Genomic DNA, 22,996 nt, shown 5'->3' with positions numbered 1-22,996 from the left:
GTGAGGAAGGCTTGTGAGGAACCTGTTAGGGGGAGAAGATTAAGAGGGAGGCAGTGAATCAGATGACGAGATAAGGTCAAGGGTGATATGGAGAGAAGAGGTTTGGTGGAAGAGGATGCCTTTGATAGAGGCATTGGAGAGGGAGCATCAGGCAACTGACCCCTTAATGTAGGGATAAGTGTGAGAAAGAAGAAGATTACTTCCTCTCTTACTCTTACTCCACTGGTCTTGTGGCCACTTATTGACCTAAGACCGCTCTTGATATATTATTCCAATCTCTTCTGTCCTGTGCCACAGTCATCCAATCTCTAGGGTTCAAACCCTCCTGCTGTAAATGCTCCTCTAAACACCTCCTCCAGTCTTTTCTTGGTCGTCCAGGAGGTCTACGTTCATCCACATGTGCCAAGAAGACCTCTCTTGGCATACTTTGCTCCTCTATTCTTGCAACATGCCCTGCCCATTGCATTCTTCTTCCCTTAACAAATCGACTTATATGTGGTTGTTTTGGCCACTCTCTTAACTCCCAGTTATGTCTCCTCCTCTATTCTTGTCTTTCATGGCTGTATACTGGTCCCACTATGGTCCTTAATACTTTACGCTCAAAAACTTCCAGTCTTTTTTTCTTTCTCTTTTGTCAGTGACCATGCTTCACAACTATAGACCAGAATGGGCCTTATTGTCTTATACACTCTCAATTTTGTCTTTTCTGATATTGATTTTCTTTTGAGAAGTGTTAACAAACTATAGAGGCACCTGTTCGCAGATCCAATTCTTTCATTTATTTCCGCTTTCATATTTCCATCTCTAGCTATTTTCATCCCCAAATATTTAAAGCCTTCTACCACTTCAATTTCCATTCCATCAATGTTAACATTTCCATCCATCTCTTGTCTTCTAGCTATTTCCATGACTTTTGATTTTACTTGATTTATTTCTAGCCCTATTCTTTCCACTGTTCCTCTGTAGATATTGGTTAATATTTCTGTATCCCTCAGATCTTCCGTCACTATATCTATATCATCTGCATACCCTAGGCACTTAACGGTCACTTCCATATACTTTATCCCCTGTGGTCTGCCTGTAATCGTTCTTGGTACTTTTTCCATCATGATATTGAACATGGTGACAATATACATCCCTTTTTCAGGCCGGTCTTTACATCTATTGGCGATGGCAGCTTTTTTCCATATCTTGTAGAGCATTTTGTATTTCTGTAGCAGGCTTGAGTCATTCTGATTAATTTATGTGGTATACCCATTTCCCTCATGATGCTCCACATTGATGGTCGATGAATGCTGTCATACGCTTGTTTAAAATCAACGAAGAGATGTACTTAATATTTATTGTATTCCCATAAATTTTCAATGATCTGTCGTATAGTGAAAAGCTGGTCTGTTGTTGACCTTCCCTTCCTAAAACCAGCTTGGTACTCCCCAATAATGTTCTCTGCATATGGTGTCATTTTTTCATGTATAATGATGTTCAAAATCTTGTAAGCAGTAATAAGTAAATTTATTCCTCGATAATTACTACATATTAATTTATTCCCCTTCTTATGTAGTGGTATCATTATCCCTCCCTCCCATCTATTTGGTGTTATTTCCTCCCTCCATATTATTGTTATGAGGTCATGCAGATTTTCCTCCAAGATATCCCCACCATATTTTCCATATTTCAGCTGGAATATTGTCTATTCCTTGGCTTTTATTATTCTTTAACCTTTTAATTGCACTGCTCACATCATACCTTGTCGGAGCTTCTATTTCTAATCCAGGACCTAAGAAGATTATTGGCTCTATTTAGTTGTCAGGTTCTGGGCGATTTGATAATTCCTCAAAATATGTCCTCCATCTTTCCATTACCTTATTTTCATCTGTTATTATTACCCCATTTTCTTCCTTGACCATGTTTAATCTTGCTTGGTATTCCTTTCTTATTTTCTGTATACCTTGATAATTCCTTCGTATTCGTCCCTCCTTTCTGTCTTTATCAATCTCGTCTAGCTCTTTGTTGAAAGCTTGTTTCTTTTTTTCTTCTCATCACTCTTAAGACTTCTCTTCCTATCTGTCTCTCTAACTCTCTAAATTCTTCATTCTCCGGGCTCTGAAGAGGCCGAATGTTAGCTAGCTTCCTTCTCTGCTACTTCCTTACATTCTTCATCATACCATGAGTTCCCTCGCCTCCCCTGTGCATATCCAATTTCCTCCTCGGTCACTTCTCTAAGATTAGATAACTTAAGAAGGAGAATGACTATTATGGGTTCAGTTACAGTAAACCTGTAAAAGTGGGAATGACTGTTAGATGAGTTATAGTAGATGTATTATTTCAATAATGCACAATGAATGCCAAGGATTCATTGTGCACGCATTTTACAAGTGCAACTTGGTTGACAAACTAAAACATTAGAGGGTTAATTGTGGAATTTTAAATATTAAACTTAGCCGGTGAATATATAATAGCTGACGTCTCGGACGGCTCGACAGAAACCCAAAAACTCGCGAGCGATGGCCGTGAAGGTTGCGGGTGTGCCCACCAGCGCCGACTATCGGCCAGATACCGCATATACATGTAAACAGCTCCAGTTCTTCTCTGTCGGTCTCATCGACAAGTTGATTCCGCTCGCTGTTGACCTTGAGTTTTCGTCATTTTTGGTGAAGTACTTCTTTTTGGTTGTTTTGAGCTTTCGCTGTGACGGGTGGATTTGTTTTGGATTTTCTTTGACTGTTCAATATGGCTGACCCTTCTCCTATCCCTGGACCTAAATTTTGCAAATGTAATGCTAGGGATTGTAATAAACGTCTTCCCAAGGCCTCTCTCGACCCACATACCGTGTGTTCTAATTGCCGGGGTAAAACCTGCCAATTAGGAGATCGGTGTGATGAGTGCGTGGTCTTGTCGGAATTCGACTGGCTTGAGTTTGATAAATATTCTCGTAAGCTGGAGAGAGATAGGGTGAGGAGAAGCTCCTCTAGGTCGTTGGAATTTTCCTCCTCCCATGCCCCTGAACCTAATCCTTCCCCTGTAGTAGTTGTTCCTGAACCCTCTACTAGCACTCATGAACCGTCCATGCAGGATATGTTGCTTGCCATTCAAGCTTTAGGCGAGAAAGTTGAGTCCTTAGCATCGGACCGTAACCAACTCATGTCAGATGTGAAATTATTAAAGTGTCAGAGTGCCAAATCAGAAAATCGTGATAAAGTGATAAGTGCGCAAAGTGTAATTAGTGTTGCGACCGAGGGTTCGTCTGTTCGTGCTTGTCGCTCCCCTAGTCCGAGACCTCTTTCAGGCTCCCCTGCACCGGGGAGAAGTAATGTCGTAGGACTTAAGGGGACGAGAGGCTTTAACCAACGTACAGACGTTCCCTCTTTGGTATCGGGCGTTTCTCGTCAAGATCGCCCCTACCATAAGACGAGCGAGGCTGTTTTCTCCTCGTCATCCGAAGGCTTTCCGCAAAAGAAACCTTGGCGCAAGGTTTCTAGACCCTTTAAGCGGAAGTCAGTCCCTTCAGGACAGGTCCAGCGTCCTGGCTGTAGCCATTGGGACAGCTCTGACCCTTTGCAGTCGTCAGAAGACTGTTCTCCTATTAAACGTAAGCGTTACACGGGGTCCGAGGGTCTCGGTAAAGGCAATGTTTTGCCTACACATACGTTACCATCGTCTCGGCCCGTTCCGACTCCCGTTGATCCTAAATGGGTTGTCCTGCAGAATATGCAGACTAAGCTTGCCTCCCTTATAGGAGAGTATAAAGCTGAGCAGGTTCACGATGATCCTTCGCTCCGTTACGCTGATCGAGACTCTGGCCGTCAGCCGCCCAAACGAGCTTTTACTCGCCCTTTTGAAGTTACCGCTTTGAAACGTGATGTCGGTAGTTTGTCACGTCAGTCACGTGACTTGGATCCTCCCTCGCTGCAGTCCCGTGTTGACTTTCAGCCGCTGCCGCTGTCTCTTGTTGACGTTCAGCCGCTGCCGCAGTCTCGTGTTGACGTTCAGCCGCTGCCGCAGCCTCGTGTTGATGTTCAGGACGTTCGCCAACCAGCTCGACTTGACGTTGAGCGTCAATCACCGCAGTCTAAGGTTGTTTTGACTGCTCAGTCTAGGCAGTCAAGGCAGTTCCTACGTGACGTCGAGCGTCCATCAACTCCTGTTGTTGTTGTTGATCAGTCACGAGGCTTTCAGTCCTTTCAGCAGCGGCGTGACGTCGCTTCCTCTACTTCTACTGCTGCTCCTTTGCTTGTTGACATTGCCTGTCAAGCATTGCCGCCGCGGCAGGTCTCTCCCTTTCATGAGACTCGACAATTGTCGGACGAAGTTCCTTCAGATGAGGAAGTTGCTGATCCTCCGCCTACTGATTTTCCTTCGGGCATTTTATCAGACGGAGAAGAGCCTAAAGCTGCTCAACCCTCTATGGACTTTAAGAAAATCATGATGAATTTTAAGGATCTTTTCCCAGACCATTTTGTTACTTCTGCTCCTCGTTCGCCTCCGTCAGAGTTTGCGCTAGGCCTAGCTGCTGCGAAGCCTTCTTTTACTAAGCTAGTGCTCTCTCGCTCTTCTAAGAGGGCTTTACGTTTGCTAGGCGACTGGTTGATCACCAGGAGGAGTTTGGGGAAGACGGCCTTTGCTTTCCCTCCTTTTAAACTAGCTTCTAGAGCGAGCGTCTGGTATGACACGGGAGAAGTTCTCGGCTTGGGAGTTCCTGCCTCTGCCCAGCGAGACTTCTCAAGCCTCGTAGACTCTCCCCGTCGCCTGGCCATGAGACGCTCTAAAGTTTATTGGTCCTCCTCGGACCTTGACCATCTCCTTAAAGGGGTTTACAGGGCCTTCGAAGTTTTTAACTTCTTAGATTGGTCTCTAGGAGCATTAAGCAGGAAGATCTCGTCGGCCGACCAGGATGTTTCCGTGCTTATTATGTCCTGCATGGACAAAGCCATCCGTGACGGCTCCAATGAGCTCGCCGCTACCTTTACGGCTGGAGTCCTGAAGAAGAGGGAGACTCTTTGCTCGTTCCTTTCGGCAGGAGTAACTCCCTGTCAAAGGTCGGAGCTTCTCTTTGCCCCCTTGTCATCTGCTTTGTTTCCTCAACAGTTGATCAAGGATATTGCAGCTTCGCTGGTGCAGAAGGATACACACGACCTGATGGCTACTTCTGCTCGTAAGGGTGCTCCTTCATCGTCTTATGTCGTGAGACCCAAGATCGATACCCCAGCGACTAGGTTTATCCCGCCCTTTCGTGGCAGAGCCCCCAGCAGGGGAGGCGCTCGTGCCGACGGTAAAAGAGGCAAGAGGAGAGGTTCCAAGTCCTCCCGTGGCAGAGTCTGACTGCCCACGTCCTCAGACAGCGATAGGGGCCAGACTGAACAGCTTCTGGCAGGCCTGGGAGAAGAGGGGTGCAGACCAAGAGTCTGTGTTGTTGCTCAAGGAGGGGTACAAAATACCTTTTGTAGGCAGACCTCCTCTAGTAACAGTTCCTTTAGACCTCTCTCCCAGGTATCGAGAGGAGTCAAGGAGACAAGCTCTACATCAGCAGGTGTCTCTGTTGCTAGAGAAGGGAGCGGTGGTGAAAGTCTCGGACCTTCAATCACCGGGATTTTACAACCGTCTCTTCCTAGTACCAAAGCATACAGGAGGTTGGAGGCCAGTGCTGGACGTCAGTGCGCTCAACGTTTTTGTTGTAAAAACAAAATTTACGATGGAGACCACGAAGTCCGTCCTAGCAGCGGTCAGAGAGGGAGACTGGATGGTCTCTCTCGACCTGCAGGATGCGTACTTCCACATTCCTATACACCCAGATTCTCAACCGTATCTGAGGTTTGTTTACAGGAATGTGGTGTACCAGTTCCGAGCACTGTGCTTCGGCCTCAGCCCTGCTCCTCTCGTGTTTACGAGGCTCATGAGGAATGTGGCAAAATTCCTTCATTTATCGGGAATTCGAGCCTCCCTGTACCTGGACGACTGGCTTCTCAGAGCATCGTCCCGCCATCGCTGTCTGCAGGACCTTCAATGGACGTTGGGTCTGGCAAAGGAGTTGGGACTGTTGGTGAACTTAGAAAAGTCTCAACTGAATCCCTCCCAGACGATTCTCTATTTGGGGATGGAGATTCGCAGTCTAGTTTTTCGGGCTTTTCCGTCTGCCACCAGGATAGAGCAAGCCCTGCTCAAAGTCCGCCTCATGCTGAAAAAAGACCGTTGCTCAGTGAGAAGTTGGATGAGCCTCTTTGGGACTCTGTCATCCCTGGAGCAATTTGTCTCACTAGGGAGACTTCACCTTCGCCCTCTCCAGTTCCATCTAGACTCACACTGGAACAAGAGCAAGACTTTGGAAACTGTTTCAATCCCGATCTCCGAACCAGTAAAAATGTGCCTGAACTGGTGGGACAGCAACATAAGTCTACGAGAGGGTCTGTCCCTGGCGGTCAAGAACCCAAACCACGTGTTGTTCTCAGACGCGTCGGATTTGGGTTGGGGAGCGACTCTGGACGGTCTGGAATGTTCGGGTCTTTGGACGTCGGATCAGAGGAGCATGCACATCAACTGCAAGGAGCTGTTAGCGGTTCACTTGGCCTTGACGAGTTTCGAGAGTCTTCTACGAAACAAAGTGGTAGAAGTCAATTCAGACAACACCACAGCCTTGGCGTACATCTCCAAGCAAGGAGGCACTCACTCCCACACACTGTTCGTCATCGCAAGGGACCTCCTCATCTGGTCAAGAGATCGAGGCATCTCCCTGTTGACAAGATTCATCCAGGGGGACTTGAACGTCTTGGCGGACTGTCTCAGTCGGAGAGGTCAGGTGATCCCCACAGAATGGACCCTCCACAAGGACGTGTGCAAGAGTCTTTGGGTGACTTGGGGCCAACCCACCATAGACCTCTTTGCCACCTCGTTGACCAAAAGGCTCCCGACCTATTGCTCTCCAGTCCCAGATCCAGAGGCGGCCCACATAGATGCTTTACTACTGGACTGGTCTCACCTGGACGCGTACGCATTCCCACCGTTCAAGATCATCAACAAGGTACTGCAGAAGTTCGCCTCTCACGAAGGGACAAGGTTGACGTTGGTTGCTCCCCTCTGGCCCGCGAGAGAGTGGTTCACAGAGGTACTTCAATGGCTGGTAGACGTTCCAAGGAGTCTACCTTTAAGGATGGATCTCTTACGGCAGCCCCACGTAAGGAGTCTGCATCAAAGCCTCCCCGCGCTTCGTCTGACTGCCTTCAGACTATCGAAAGACTCTCAAGAGCTCGAGGATTTTCGAAGGAGGCAGCCAGAGCGATTGCGAGAACTAGGAGAGCATCTACCATCAAGGTCTACCAGTCGAAGTGGGAAGTCTTTAGGGACTGGTGCAAGTCATCATCCATTTCCTCTTCCAGTACCTCTGTAGCCCAAAATGCAGACTTTCTCCTGCATCTGAGAAATGTTCGCTCCCTCTCTGCTCCCACTATTAAGGGCTACAGGAGCATGTTGGCTTCTGTGTTCAGACATAGAGGCTTAGATCTGTCCAATAATAAAGATCTCCAAGATCTCCTTAAGTCCTTCGAGACCTCTAAGGAGCGTCGTATGGCAACTCCTGGATGGAACTTAGACGTGGTCCTAAGGTTCCTAATGTCCGACAGGTTTGAGCCATTACATTCAGCCTCCCTGAAGGATCTCACCCTCAAGACGCTTTTCTTAGTGTGCTTAGCTTCGGCTAAAAGGGTCAGTGAGATCCATGCCTTTAGTAAAAACATCGGCTTTTCTACAGATAAAGCCACATGTTCGCTTCAGCTTGGTTTCTTGGCCCAAAATGAACTGCCTTCTCGTCCTTGGCCTAAATGTTTTGATATACCTTGCCTATCAGAGATCGTAGGCAACGAGCTTGAAAGAGTACTGTGCCCAGTAAGAGCTCTTAAGTTTTATTTAGCTCGTACCAGATCTTTACGAGGTGGATCTGAGGCCTTATGGTGCTCAGTTAAGAAGCCCTCATTGCCTATGTCTGAAAATGCTTTATCGTATTTTATTAGATTTTCAATCCGAGAGGCTCATTCTCACTTAAGTGAAAAAGATCGTTGTTTACTTAAGGTCAAGACGCACGAAGTAAGAGCGATAGCAACTTCCGTGGCCTTTAAACAAAACAGATCTCTGCGAAGTATTATGGACGCGACCTTTTGGAGGAGCAAGTCGGTATTCGCTTCATTCTACTTAAAAGACGTCCAGACTCTTTATGAGGACTGCTACACACTGGGTCCATTCGTTGCGGCGAGTGCAGTAGTGGGTGAGGGTTCTACCACTACATTCCCTTAATCCCAATATCCTTTTAATCTTCTCTTGAAATGTTTTTAATATTGTTTTGGGTTGTACGGAAGGCTGAGAAGCCTTTCGCATCCTTTTTGATTTGGCGGGTGGTCAAATGTCGTTTCTTGAGAGCGCCCAGATTATGGGTTTTGATGAGGTCCTGTTGTATGGGTGGTCACCCTGGATATAACAGCTCCTGGGAGTCTTTCAGCATCCTGAGAGGATGGCTGGGCTTCGTGAGGAAAGCGGACTAACAAGGCAGAGTAATCGTCAGAGTCAGCTCCCTTACCAGGTACCTATATTTATTTGGGTTTTGTTATAACTGTCAAAAACTCTAAGCATATACGCCTTTATTGTATTAATACTGGTCTCTACCCACCACCATGGGTGTGAATCAGCTATTATATATTCACCGGCTAAGTTTAATATTTAAAAATGATATTTTGATTATAAAATAAATTTTTGAATATACTTACCCGGTGAATATATAAATTAAAGGCCCTCCCTTCCTCCCCGATAGAGACCCAGCGGAATGAGAAGAACTGGAGCTGTTTACATGTATATGCGGTATCTGGCCGATAGTCGGCGCTGGTGGGCACACCCGCAACCTTCACGGCGATCGCTCGCGAGTTTTTGGGTTTCTGTCGAGCCGTCCGAGACGTCAGCTATTATATATTCACCGGGTAAGTATATTCAAAAATTTATTTTATAATCAAAATATCATTTTTATAACTAGCATCTCATTTAGTAGTACAGTATTACTTTTGTTTAAAGACTTTTTATGCCCTTTATAAGCTTTCATGGTAGAGTTTTTATATTAAGTTATTTAAGCTGTGCCATCTGAAATAAGATTTTTTGAATTCTGTGCTAGACTAAGTTTGACAATATAAGATATGGTTCACCTGTTTAAAGGTTTAATGGCAGAGGCAAGGGACAGTAACATTGCCCTAGCAATCAGTACAATGCCCTAGACTGACCATATATTATATGATCAGTGCCCAAGCCTCCTCTCCACCCAAGCTAGGTCCAGGGAGGGCCAGGCAGTGGCTGCTGATGACTCAGCAGATAGACCTATAGGCTCCCCCATAACCCCCAACCTTAGCTCACAAATGGCACTAACGAGTCTGAGCGGGACTCGAACCCTCGACTGGCAAACACCAGGCAGAGACATTACCAATCAGGCCACAGCAACCCTGGCAAAGAGTACACGATTGGTACTTTCAATGACTAGGGGTCTACCAGATCAAATAGTATTAATTTCAACAAATGATGTAGGATCAGACGGGGAAAACCATTAAAAGAGTCAAGTCTGATGCTTCCTGTTTGTTAGATGATAGCCTAGCTAACGACCGTATTTTACTTGATGTTACTGCTGCAAATAATTCACATTTTAAAGTTAATGAGAGGACTTATTCATTCTTGTGCTTAAATTTCATTCCCTCCTCAAATGTCCCTTGTTAGTCCTTCTCCTCTAGATAACTTCATGGCTCTTGATCTTTAGAATATGAGATTTTACTCATAGTTTAGGTTGATAGCACTCACACTTAAGTCAAAATGTACAAGACATACCTTCCGAAGCTGCATGCGGCCTGGTCGGGTAGGCTAACCACATGACGCTACAATAGCCTAACTAATACTCAAACATTAATAAACTTAATAACCATAAATAATCATTGTATGAGATGTGTAGAGCTAAATAAACAAGACTACAATCATTAGTCGCTACCTCAGCTTGTCAAAATTGATAATTGCAATACTTAACTTAGGAGTAGAAGTCTCTTGGAGCTCAGACATCGTCACTAAACACAAAGTAAGGTTCCAAACACAAGAACGCATGTTGACTATCACGGTGCTAAGTAAGGAATGATGAGAGAGAATGGGTAGGGGTGGGGGTTGGGGGGCAGTAGCCATAGTAGCGGGCAGTAGTCGGATGTAGAACGGCACCTCGTAGTAACAGGGGATGTTGAGGAAGGAGAAGACTGATTGGTAAGGGACCTGTGATAGTGGTTTTAACACGCCCCAGTTACTATACTGACACCCTATAAGGGTGAGCGAGCTGGGAATATTCCTGGTATTCCATGCAACTTTTTTCTCTGGTATATTCAGCAGTATTTATACCTTAGAAATGGTGCTATAAGGAGCATTTCACGGAGCGACACAGGTTGAACCCAGAAATAGATTTTTCCTTCGTCAAAATCCCTTTATTATTATTATTATTATTATTATTATTATTATTATTATTTTATTATTTTATTTTATTTTATTATTTTATTACTACATTATTGTTATTGTTATTATTGTTAGCCTAGCTACAACCTTAGTTGGAAAAGATTTATACTACAACAGGGAAAGCAACACACTGTAGAAGGGAAACATAGAAATAATGAATAACCCATATACAGTATTAGATATTAAAAAGCATAGATTATATGAAGATCAGTAGTTATTTTGAAATAGATTAAATCATATATAAACTAACAAACAAGACTTATATCAACAAGTTTAACAGAGAAACATTTTCATCAAGTTTTGACTTTTGAACTTCCACCAATTCAACCACCAGATATGGAAGATCATTTCACAATCTGATCACAGCTATAATAAAGCTGTAGAATGCTGTGTAGTATTAAGACTTATGATGAAGGCAAGAGTGTTAGAATTTGCTGCATACCTAGTACTACGTATAGGATGACACAGTTTAGGGGATCTAGATGCAAAAGGTGGTCAGTATTATGAAAAATTATTTGTAACATGCTCTAAGAACTAATTGAACATTGTTGCCCAAGAGTAATATCCTGGTTAGGGATAAGGGATTTAAAAGACTGCAAGTTTTGTTCTTACATATTATAATGATATTCAGGAGCTAGACATCAGACAGGAGAACAATACTCAAAATATGATAGAATGAAAGAATTAAGGCAATTATAACTTTGGTATGTTTATCACCAGCATTAGGTCTGCTATGATCATGACATTTGTCATTTATAAATAGAAATCATAAATGTACATAATTATCAAATAATATTTTTGGGCTCAAGCCATGTCGTCCTGATGGAAGTTCCTTAAAGGTAGCTTCCTAGGGTATATTACAACTACGGCGATATTCCCAGAGAATTTACCTTAAGGTACCCAGAATTCTAACTCCTGGAGTGAGTATCCCTAAAAAAGACCTTAGGGATATCGTAAATATCAGCGGACGTATTCTTGACACGCCACATAGCAATCTATACCCCGAATAGAGTTAACACTTCGTAGGGGTCAAATGGCAAGAAAACGAAAACGATAAGAAAAAGGGGGAGAGCCGTTCGTAAGGCATCTCTCCTCCCCGTTTCGTAAGCGTGCCCTGCGCCGCTCGCGGCGCCATCTCCATTCCTTTTTGCGTAGCTATACAACTCGGTGTTTTTCCCTGTGTTTCTACCAAAATCTTGGATTTACTCTTGAATTATGCTTTCTCCAACTTCTTCTGCTTCGGATAAGTTGAGTACTATTTCTTTTATGTATAAATGTAAGCTCTTGATTAAAATTTAAAGTAATTAAAAGAGTTATCTTTGATACAAGAGCTGCTGCCTGCTGGAGGCGTCCTGGACGCTGTCGCTCGCTAGAATAGGATTTATTTGTTAGCAAGAGCGACGTTCCCAGCCCCCTGCGCTTTAATAATTAGCTGCTTAGCTTATTTAGGAATTCTGTTATGATGCTATAGTATAGCGCCTGGCGAAGGAGTTGCCTAGGCTGACCGACACTAGTCTTCGTAGCCTAGTTGTTGGCCCTTGTACTTCCTGCATGATAATTAGTCTTCCAAGTGTGATTTTATACTGTTTAAAGCGTTAGGCAACGTTATACATATAAGCCCTTTTCGAGTAATTTCCAAGATAGTATTGGAGTGAGTTTCGGTGATTTAGGTAATCGATTCTCTTAGTGCCTAGGCTAGGTTGTCTTAGGTTATTAAAATATTGTCTGTTTCCCCGTTTGCTCCCTTCTCTTCGGGGAAGGGGCAAACCCTTTCCCTCTGTTTAAGCCTTAGGCTTAACTCTAGTGGTTTGTTTGAATTAATTTTCAAATATAACTATGCTGGAGTAGTACTGTACCTTCCTGCTCCAACTGGTTTGGTTCAGAGAGGGACAGTACAGCAGTGTATTAGTCTGAGTCCGTGTTGGTCTAGCGTGGGGCAGAGTCTCCCTTGCTGCCTGACACGGGCATAGGAGGTTTATCCTCCTTGGATTACCTTGGAGGGTTTCTGTAGTTATGATCCCTTCGCTCGGTGACCCCTCAGACTTGTCCTCTTTGCTGTTCCGGGTTCGGGATATGTTCCCTTTCCGGATTAGCAATTCCTTCCTTGCCTTGGTTTTAGGGAGGCAGCCAGTAGTGCCGGCCTCCCTCCCTGGATTTTCCCTGGCTGAGATGGGCTTTCTTAGTTGGGGATGATCCTTAACCAAGGCAAGGTTGGACAGGACCCTCTGTCCTTCCCTTCTGTTTTTTCCGTTTCCTTTGTGTCAGCCGTCTCACATCCGTACCTAGCCTAGGTTAGGATGGGGAGCTGACGTGGTCCCCTGTCGGCCGGCAGAGTGTGCCGACCGGCAGAGGCCCTATCCCTTGAGTGCTGCCCGGTCCTTCCTTGGTCCCTCAACCGCTGCCGTCTGTAGATTCAGTAAGCAGTGGTTAGGAAGACTGACTTAGTGTCTCCCCTTCCTCTCGGCACTCTTTCGGGTGTCGGGCGCGGAGGTACATAGCCTCTTAGCCCGGCACTCATTCTGTTGTCTTCTTATGTGTTGTCCTTGCCGTCTGCCGGCCTAGGGGCCGGCCGTCGGTAGGGGGTGTTCTCTAGTTCTCTTGCTGTCGGTCGGCGGTGGTTATATGCCTTTGCCGGCCGGTTTCCTTGCTCACCTGCCGGCTGCTAGGAGTGGCGGCCGGCAGCCGGGCGCTACCTGGTGTGGATGCCAGCCGGCAGGGTTTGCTCACCGCTGCCGGCCGGCCTGCTACATCGCTCGGTTGGCCGGCCACTAAGAGTGATGGCCGGCAGCTGGGTGCCACCCGGGTAGCTACGGACCGGCAACCGCTGCCGGCCGGTTCTGGCATAGGAACTGGAGTTCTCCCCCGTATGGGTGATCTTAAGTTGTATACTTGAGACCTACCTTTGGAAAAAAGGGGGGGGGGTACTGACCGGCAAGAGCCGGCCGGCACACCACCCTCATGTACTGTATCAGTTCTTCCCTGTATGGTGTATTCTACCAGGGGAGACCATGATATAGTAGGTTACAACACTGTCTTTTCTAACTTACTTGTGTTGCCTTGTGCAGTCACTTGGTGTTGCCTTGCAGGGATGAAAAGAGAATTCTTTTCATCTTTAGCCAGAATGGTAAAATCTTACCTTAGGTGTGAGCTACACCTAATTTCCCTCGGGAAATATGATCTCTGGTTATTCTAGCAAAGACTAACCATTTGATTTTAATGGCTGGTGGGCTTCCACAGGTGATTGTGTGGGATTCACAAGTATGTGTCTTTCCCTTATTCTTTGTGCATGCTCATATATACATGTGAATTGAAATTCACTTGATATTCATGGAAATTTTCTTCTTTTACAGGAGGAGCATCCGAAATGTGATAGCGTTTTCTGCAATGTCCGCAGCAAGAACTTTTGCGGACATGTCTCGTGTAGGAGGCACGCGGCTTGCGCAGCCTCCAAGGATGATCACCGCTACTGGGATCCGCAGGTATGTTCAGTGTGTACTAACCTGCTATCTGAGGCTTTTGAATCCCCTAGGTCGGCGGAGTCAAGGGACGCAGCGAGGGAGAAGCTCCGTTTATGGGTAAGGGGTTTCCAGAAGAACACCACTGGACCTTATCTTCCTAATGAGAAGATGAGGGCGTACCTTTTTCCCAAGGCTTCTACTGACGCTGTTGTTCCCCAGCCTCGGCCGGAGATCCCTCTCGTCCAGATCCCAGTGGAGGAGGATGTTGCGGATGCCATGCAGGACATCCAGCTGGATGACAAGATGTCGGACTTGTCCGACCGTGCGGAACAGGACCTCCTCGCAGAGGGTGAGGAGGAGGATCAAGATCCGATTGCCGTGGAGGAAGAGGTTTCCGTACCTTCAGACGTTCTGGTTCAGGCCCCTGAACCTATTCCCTCTACTTCGTCCGCTCTTCCAGCAGAGCTGGGACAGGCTCTCTCTTCCATCGTTGGTATGATACAACAGATGCAGAGGGAGAATAGTCAGAAGGCCGCTGCAATGGAGCTCCAGATGCAGAAGATTACAGCGTCACGTGGGCCTCCAAAGAAGCTCAACGTGAAGGACCTTCCTGTGTGCTCGGATGCCAACCCGTGGAGATATGCCGAGCACATGCCGATGACGGTCGGGAAGCTGGGTTCAGTTCCCCTTGAGGAGGTGGAATTCTGGCCCAGCAGAGGGGCCTACCCGGACTGTTATGTCCGTCTGAAGAAGGAGCCGGCCTCGAAGGAGGAGACGGAACCGAAGGAGGTGATCATCTTGGATCACGCCAAGGCTCAAGCTGCACTAATGTCTGCGTTGAAGGAGAGGGGCTTCTCAAACTCAAAAGTTGCTGCTTTGAGTAAGAAGCACCCTTCCTTCGTATCTTCTCCGGCTAGGGCCTTCCCCTTTCTGCAGAAAGGGTTCGCGGCCGTTTTGAAGGCGGTAGAAGCTGGCAAACCATGCCCATCCCTGGAGGAATGCAAGCCCTTGTCTTTGGCCTTGCCGTTGGACAACAAGGACTGGAAGGAGGTACATCTCACCTTCTCGGTTGGGAAGTTGGACGCCGATATTGCAGGTCAACAGTTCGGCGAAAACCTTCCCAAGTTGTCTGAATTCCTCCTACGGAGGGAACTTGAGACAAAGGAGCGTCTGGCAGCCTCGATGTCTCTCCAGACAAACATGGAGACAATGGCTAGCGACCCTAAGATGCCTGAAATGTTCATGGTAATGGCCAAGATCCATCTGGCCACGGTGACAAAGGACCTCTATAGCTTTGTCAAAGCGAGGAGGGCCTGCAGGGAGTTTGTGTGCGCCTCGGCCACAGTGAGGCATGAACCCAAGAAACTCATCTCATCCAGCATCTGGGGTAAAGATCTCTTTCCCAATGAGGTGGTTAAGGTGGTGGACAAGGCAGCCACTGAGAATCGAAATCTTCTCCTTAAGTGGGGCCTGTCCCTTAAGAGGAAGTCTTCCCCTGATGAAGGCCCTCAGCCGAAAGGAAAGATGAAGAAATCGAGGTTTTCTTCCCGCCTAGCCAAGCCTTTCAGACCGCAACGTCAGCAGCAGCAGCAGCCAGCTTTGCCTCCGGTGCCACAATTGGTAGCCCAGACCCCGACCACCTTCCAATGGGTACCCCAGGCCGTGTCATCAGCATCCCCGGCATTCAATCCAGTGTTCGAAGGGCAATCGACCACGTTTCGAGCAAAGCCCAGAGGTGCAGCCAGAGGCTCGGCGAGACGCCCCTCTAGGGGAAGAGGATTCAGAGGTGGTCGCGGCCAGGGAGGCAAGACTGCAGGGCAGCAGTCAAAGTGAAGTGTCGCCGGTAGGAGGGAGACTACAGTATTTTCGGGATTGTTGGACCTTCGATCCCTGGGCCCACAGCCTGCTCAAAAATGGACTGGGTTGGAGTTGGTACAGTACTCCGCCCCTGTGCCCTCAATTTTTCCAACACTCCACCCCCGTTTTGGAGGAGTACATTCAAGAACTGTTGGAGAAAAAGGTGATCCGGAGGGTAAAGTCCATCAGGTTCCAAGGGAGGCTGTTTTGTGTTCCCAAGAAAGACTCGGGGAAACTCAGAGTCATTCTGGACTTGTCACCACTCAACAAGTTCATAGTGAACCACAAGTTCAAGATGTTAACATTACAACACATAAGGGCCTTACTGCCCAAGAGGGCATATACCATCTCCATCGACTTGTCAGACGCCTATTGGCATGTTCCAATAAGTCGCCGTCTCTCCCCCTACCTAGGATTCAAGCTACAACAAAAACTTTACGCTTTCAGAGCGATGCCTTTCGGGCTAAACATAGCCCCAAGGATCTTTACGAAGCTTGCGAGCGCAGCGCTCAAACAGTTACGCCTAAAAGGGTTCCAGGTAGTAGCCTACCTGGACGATTGGTTGGTGTGGGCAGCATCCAGAGCGGAATGCTTACAAGCTTCCCTACAGGTGATTCAGTTCCTGGAATATCTAGGTTTCATGATTAACAGAAAGAAGTCTCGTCTTTCTCCAGCTCAGAGGTTCCAGTGGTTGGGAATTCACTGGGACCTAGTGTCACACCGTTTTTCCATTCCAATGTCGAAAAGGAAGGAGATAGCGGGGTCTGTCAAGAGACTTTTAGTTTCCGAGAGGATATCAAGACGCGAACAAGAGAGGGTTCTGGGCTCTCTTCAGTTCGCGTCAGTAACAGACCCAGTGCTAAGAGCACAGCTAAAGGATGCAGTGGGAGTTTGGAGAACCTTTGCATCAAAAGCGCGAAGGGACTTGAAGAGACCGGTCCCACTTCGGCTACGTTCTCTTCTCAGACCGTGGTCTCAAGCCAGTCGTCTAAAGAGGTCAGTACCTCTTCAGCCACCTCCCCCGTCAGTGACAATTCACACAGACGCCTCAAAGGTAGGGTGGGGAGGTCACTCCCATCGGAAAAAAGTACAAGGGACCTGGTCCAAGCTATTTGGGACTTTTCACATAAACTTTCTAGAAGCTATGGCAGTGCTTCTTACCCTGAAGAAAGTATCCCCACGTCACTCGATCCATGTAAGGTTGGTACTGGACAGCGAGGTGGTAGTGAAATGTCTGAATCGGCGGGGATCGAGATCTCCACCTCTCAACCAGGTAATGTTAGCCATATTCCGACTGGCGGAGAAGAAGAAGTGGCACCTGTCAGCAGTTCACCTTCAAGGAGTCCGGAATGTGACCGCGGACGCTCTATCCAGGGTTACACCGATAGAGTCGGAATGGTCCCTAGACGCAGGATCATTCTCCTTCATCTCGAGTCAAGTCCCAGAACTGCAGATAGACCTCTTCGCGACGAAGGACAAGAAGAAGTTGCCGAGATATGTGTCCCCGTACGAGGACCCCTTGGCGGAAGCAGTAGATGCGATGTCCCTCGATTGGAACAGATGGTCCAGGATCTACCTGTTTCCCCCTCACAATCTGATGTTGAGGGTCCTCAACAAACTGAGATCCTTCAAGGGAGTAGCAGCGTTAGTGGCCCACAAGTGGCCGAACAGTGTATGGTTCCCTCAAGCTCTGGAACTACGACTAGAGTTTCTACCACTCCCGGACCCAGTTCTGTCCCAGCAAGTCCAGAAGTCGACTGTCTACGCTTCATTACAGAAAACCCGGACCCTGCAGCTCATGATTTTCTCTCCCTAGCAGTGAAGAAGCGGTTCGGAATTTCGAAAGATAGCATCGACTTCCTGGAAGAATATAAGTGCAAGTCTACTAGAAGGCAGTACGAATCAGCATGGAAAAAATGGGTAGCCTTTGTCAAAGACAAGAATCCGCATAAGATCTCTACGGATTTCTGCCTATCCTTCTTCATCCACCTCCACGGACAGGGGCTGGCGGCTAACACGATTTCTACATGTAAGTCGGCTCTGACAAGACCCATTCTGTATGCCTTCCAGGTAGACCTCGCTAACGAGATTTTTAACAAGATCCCGAAGGCCTGTGCTAGGCTTAGACCTTCAGCTCCTCCAAAGCCTATTTCATGGTCTTTAGACAAAGTCCTTCATTTTGCCTCATTACTGGATAATGAGGAGTGTGCACTGAAGGATCTGACTCAAAAAGTGATCCTCCTTTTTGCCCTAGCTTCTGGGGCCAGAGTTAGTGAGATTGTAGCCCTCTCGAGAGAGGAGGGCCGGGTTCAGTTCCTGGATGGGGGAGAACTGAACCTGTTTGCGGACCCTACGTTTCTCGCTAAGAACGAGTTGCCCACCAACAGGTGGGGTCCCTGGAGAATCTGCCCTCTGAAAGAAGATGCATCTCTATGTCCCGTAGAATGCCTAAAGGTCTATCTTCGTAGAACTTCAGACTTCCATGGGGGTCAACTATTCAGAGGAGAAACATCGGGCTCGAATTTATCTTTAAATCAACTCAGGGCGAAAATTACATACTTTATTCGCAGAGCGGATCCTGACAGTTCACCCGCAGGTCATGATCCGAGGAAAGTTGCTTCATCCTTAAACTTCTTTAACTTTATGGATTTTGAACACCTTCATTCATACACTGGCTGGAAGTCTTCCAGGGTATTCTTTCGCCACTATGCTAAGCAAGTGGAGCAGCTAAAGAGGTCTGTGGTAGCAGTTGGTTGCGTCGTTAACCCTGTTGTTTAACTCTGCGAGGAACAGTGGATTTAATTGGGACTTTGATTCTCGGGTGAGTGTATAGTTATATGCGTTGCTATAACTAGAAGTGAAGGCTCTGGGAGCCCACAATGACTGTTCCGGCGTTATGGTGATTGTAGCACAAGTACAGACAGGTGTGCCGAGCGTTTCTGACGCTAATGTCAGTGGCTAGTAACATGGACTTTTAACTTTGATACCTTGGTATGTGAAAAGTAACCTGATTGTTTTTCTTTCAGATAACCATATATCCATGTACTACAGTACTTGTGTAAATTGTTGGTCATCCACCTATCATATGTATATAATTGTGGTAACCATGTCTATTTATTGTTAATCAATAAACTTGTTCTCGGGAACCTTGCGTCTCCTTCACCTATATTGATTTTGTTTCAATTATTGAGCATTCAGCCTATGTATATTAATCGGGGATATCTATAATAGCCTGTTCCTTAATGCAAGCCTTGTTGCACTGGTTTATACTTTCCTTAGCATAAGGGGCTCCATCCTTCTCAGAGGACGGTAGCGGCAGCAAGTTTAATCCTACGCAGATATAACCTTTTGTCCAATTCTACTCCGACCAGGGGGCTGGTCGGTTTTTCCCTTGGATGCTGTAGTTCCGTAAGGACTATGCTTTACTTCATATAGAGTGAGACCACTATATTGTATCGGCTTGCGAGTGAGTCATACATAGGTACTGTATATGTACTCTTCGTTCGTTTCTAGAGTCTAGTAGGACTCCTCCCTGTAGGGGGCAGGAAGCGCTTTCATGGTTTATGATTAGTGAAAAGATGTATAACGGTAACATCTTAGGTCTTTCAGTCGAGTTGACTAAGAAACATTCCTGAGGAGTACGGCACGTATTGAGAATCCACAGATACAGTAATGCTCTGGTATACTTCCATCAGGACGACATGGCTTGAGCCCAAAAAACGGATTTTGAGCGAAGCGAAAAATCTATTTTTGGGTAAGATGGCCATGTCGTCCTGATGGACCCGCCCTGTCCCTTTTCAAAAAAAAAAAAAAAAAAGAAAAGGGCTGTAGGACCCCTCCCTACATACATTATCTGTAGCACCTCGTGTATCGCTACAAGGAATACAGATGGCGCCGCGAGCGGCGCAGGGCACGCTTACGAAACGGGGAGGAGAGATGCCTTACGAACGGCTCTCCCCCTTTTTCTTATCGTTTTCGTTTTCTTGCCATTTGACCCCTACGAAGTGTTAACTCTATTCGGGGTATAGATTGCTATGTGGCGTGTCAAGAATACGTCCGCTGATATTTACGATATCCCTAAGGTCTTTTTTAGGGATACTCGCTCCAGGAGTTAGAATTCTGGGTACCTTAAGGTAAATTCTCTGGGAATATCGCCGTAGTTGTAATATACCCTAGGAAGCTACCTTTAAGGAACTTCCATCAGGACGACATGGCCATCTTACCCAAAAATAGATTTTTCGCTTCGCTCAAAATCCGTTTTTTGATACTCGTGTGAATACGAAAGGTAGTAAAACTATATGTACTGTATGTCAATTGAGGGAGGTTACAATACAAAAAATATACCAATATTTTCTGTATGTTATGTTTGCGGGGAAGAGATGTACTGTATGTTATAACTATAGTTTTCCTATTTTTTTTTTTTTTTTTTTTTTCAAACTACACCCATTAACATTTTCTTTGTTTTACATCTTTGATATGTTCTTTGATAACTCTTCTTAGATGTTTGACATAATTTATTGTATCAAAGATATTATTAATAATGGAAGCTCACAACAGTATTATTGTTAGGTGAACTGCAGGAAAGTGTATACCCCTATCCTCTAGCTAGAAGCCTCGGTTAATTTTGCCACTTTGATTTGTATTTGATGAAGAGTCAATTTTGTATATTATTTTATTGCCTTCTAGTCTGGCAAATGCTATATCTATTAAGGATGTAATTAGTTTCCAATGTTTCATGAAAATGTTATTCTTTCACAGCTCAAATTATTCACTTATGGTATTGATAACCATAGTTATATTAACAATTTACATGGGTCAATAAAGTAGTATAGCAGGGTAATTTCATCTATTTTGTAATAATTATGTCATTTCAGATGAATTAGAGGAACAGAGCCAAAAACTTAAAGGTCTAATACATGTGGTTGGCGAAGTTATTGTGGAAGACTTGGTAAAAACAGCGGGTGGATCCCTGCACCAGGTTGGTGACACACCTCGTTTGTATCGCCATACAAATCGTGCAGCACCCACCACACATCAGCCTTATATAGCGACGGCAGCAACTGTACTGAGTACCTTCTCAACTGACAGCACAGGGAAAGTGGATATGAAACTCCTACTTCAGTGGTTAACCTCTGCTTCAGTTGAACTATCCCAACAGTAAGTCAGTGTAGTGAAAAGTTCTTCCAATTCTAATTTTCCTAATTTTCTTTTAATTTTCCTAATTTTCTTTTAATCTGTGAAGATTTGCTTTTTATTTAGCATAGAGGTCTTAGTGGCTTACCTATCAGTAATATTATAGTAATTAAAAATTGTCAGAAATTTTATTTAATATTCTTTCATTAAATTGTATAAGGTCATTTTAGATTCTTTTTATTAGGCTAGGAAACTTAGTTGTTCATGAAGCTAACAAAATATAGAAAATATAGAATGGAAGCGATAGGTCCAGGAGAATGGGAAAAGAACCTTGCAATAATGCTATATATATAGGCACAGACCAATAGATTCCCTGCTGCTGAAACTGCCTATGCCAGAAAGTCAAAGGCTGTGTGGGGCAGCATTGGCAAAACCTCTTTAGGTGTGGGCTGAGGAGTGACTGACTTGAGAGATCTCTGCCACTGAATCTGTTCTCAGGAGGATAAGTACCTGAAAAGGAAAGGCCTGAAGGGAACTCATTTGGCTTGCAGACCCAAAGGGCCATTCACTGCAGGATCCCAAAGATGGAGAGAGGGAGGAGTGGGAGCAACAATGGCTCTCAAGGAACTGGAAAGTTCCTAGAAAGAACACCAAAGGAGGAATGACCTGGATCCTCAACTGTCATGGTGAGGAAGGAGGAGTCAAGAGCAGGCCACAGGAGTGCTAAACTCTGGAGGGACAATATTGTGCCCATTGATAGGGGACGTTTGGAACACTACTAGGAAAAGAAAGAGACAAATCCATTTGGAGGACTTTAACTGGTGCCTCCCATAGGGGAATGTATCCCCCTCTCTGGGATCCCAATGTAAGGTTGCCTCCTCATAAGGATTCAGATTATTTTGGGATCCAAAATCTATAGTTTGGTTTGAAACCTTATTCATTGCAGTCCTTTGAGCGAAACCCATTGCTGATCATCATAAAATCTTATTGCGCCAACATTTTATCCACTGCATAGTGGCCTGATTGCATTCAAAGAGGTTCAAATCTGTACAGATTGGCTCTTGTTTACACCCATGAAGTAGTGAATGTGGTCCTTTGTTTGGATGGGATGCCCACATGGGTACTCAGCAGAGGGGTGAGACCCTACTCATGAAAATTATCTCCAGTCCTTCCAAATCTAGCTCTTGTTTCATTAAAAGTAACCCAATCCTTTCTACAGAGGTTTTTTCCAATCGGAAGAGGCTCTCATGGGCTCTGGATGGCCTCATCAGGTGGGCAGTGATTACTGCACAATTCACTACACCTGAATCTTCCGTGGAGTGGTAAAAGGATAAACCGTTGGCCCTTAATGATGAGTCATGTACTAAGATCTTGTAGTTCCTTACAGGACAAGTACTCCAAATGGTGAAAGATCTTTGCAAAATGTTCCATTTTCATGTAGAATGAAAGAGGGTATTATCTCTCAATCTTGTTGCATCTGGATTCTTGTTTTTATTAGATTGAACCTACTGCAATCAATTGGGGTAACTTATTGGTATTGGGTTTCAAGCCCTACCTCAAGTATCTTGTCAGTTGCTACGATAGCAATGAGTAACACTACCAGGTTGGCAGGCTACATTTAGATTTTGATTCGCCCATATGTAATGAAGAAACTTAATATATTTAATCATGCAGTAGGTTGGCCAGGGCTCCAGCCACCCATTGAGATACTATCATTAGAGAGTTATTGGGTCTTTTGACTGGCCTGACAGTATTGCATTAGATCCCTCTTTCTGTTTATGGCTCATTTTTCCCTTGCCTACATATATACTGAATAGTCTGGCCTATTCCTTCCATATTCTCATCTGTCCTCATACACATGACAACACTGAGATTACTATACAAATCGTCTTTGCTTAAAGTGTTAACTACTTCACTGTAATTGTTCAGTGGCTACTTTCCTCTTGGTAAGAGTAGAAGAGACTTTAGCTATGGTAAGCTGTTCTTCTAGGAGGACATTCCAAAATCAAACCATTTTTCTCTAGTCTTGGGTAGTGCCATAGCCTATGTAC

The 22,996-nt window shown here is 45.6% G+C and overlaps 1 protein-coding gene across 1 annotated transcript in view; it reads left to right on the top strand.

Moving 5' to 3' along the window:
- The window catches only part of Cog2 (conserved oligomeric Golgi complex subunit 2), a 108,952-nt gene that overhangs the window by 83,748 nt on the left and 2,208 nt on the right, over positions 1 to 22,996 (top strand). The window contains exon 11 of the mRNA XM_068390034.1: positions 20,687 to 20,969. Coding sequence (XP_068246135.1) covers positions 20,687 to 20,969 — 283 coding nt within the window. The remainder of the gene's footprint in view (positions 1 to 20,686; positions 20,970 to 22,996) is intronic.

This window comes from Palaemon carinicauda, chromosome 16 (genome assembly GCF_036898095.1).
Source record: "Palaemon carinicauda isolate YSFRI2023 chromosome 16, ASM3689809v2, whole genome shotgun sequence".
Taxonomy (NCBI): domain Eukaryota; kingdom Metazoa; phylum Arthropoda; class Malacostraca; order Decapoda; family Palaemonidae; genus Palaemon; species Palaemon carinicauda.
Note: the sequence above shows the minus strand (reverse complement) of the source record. Positions and strands in the feature narration are given on the sequence as shown.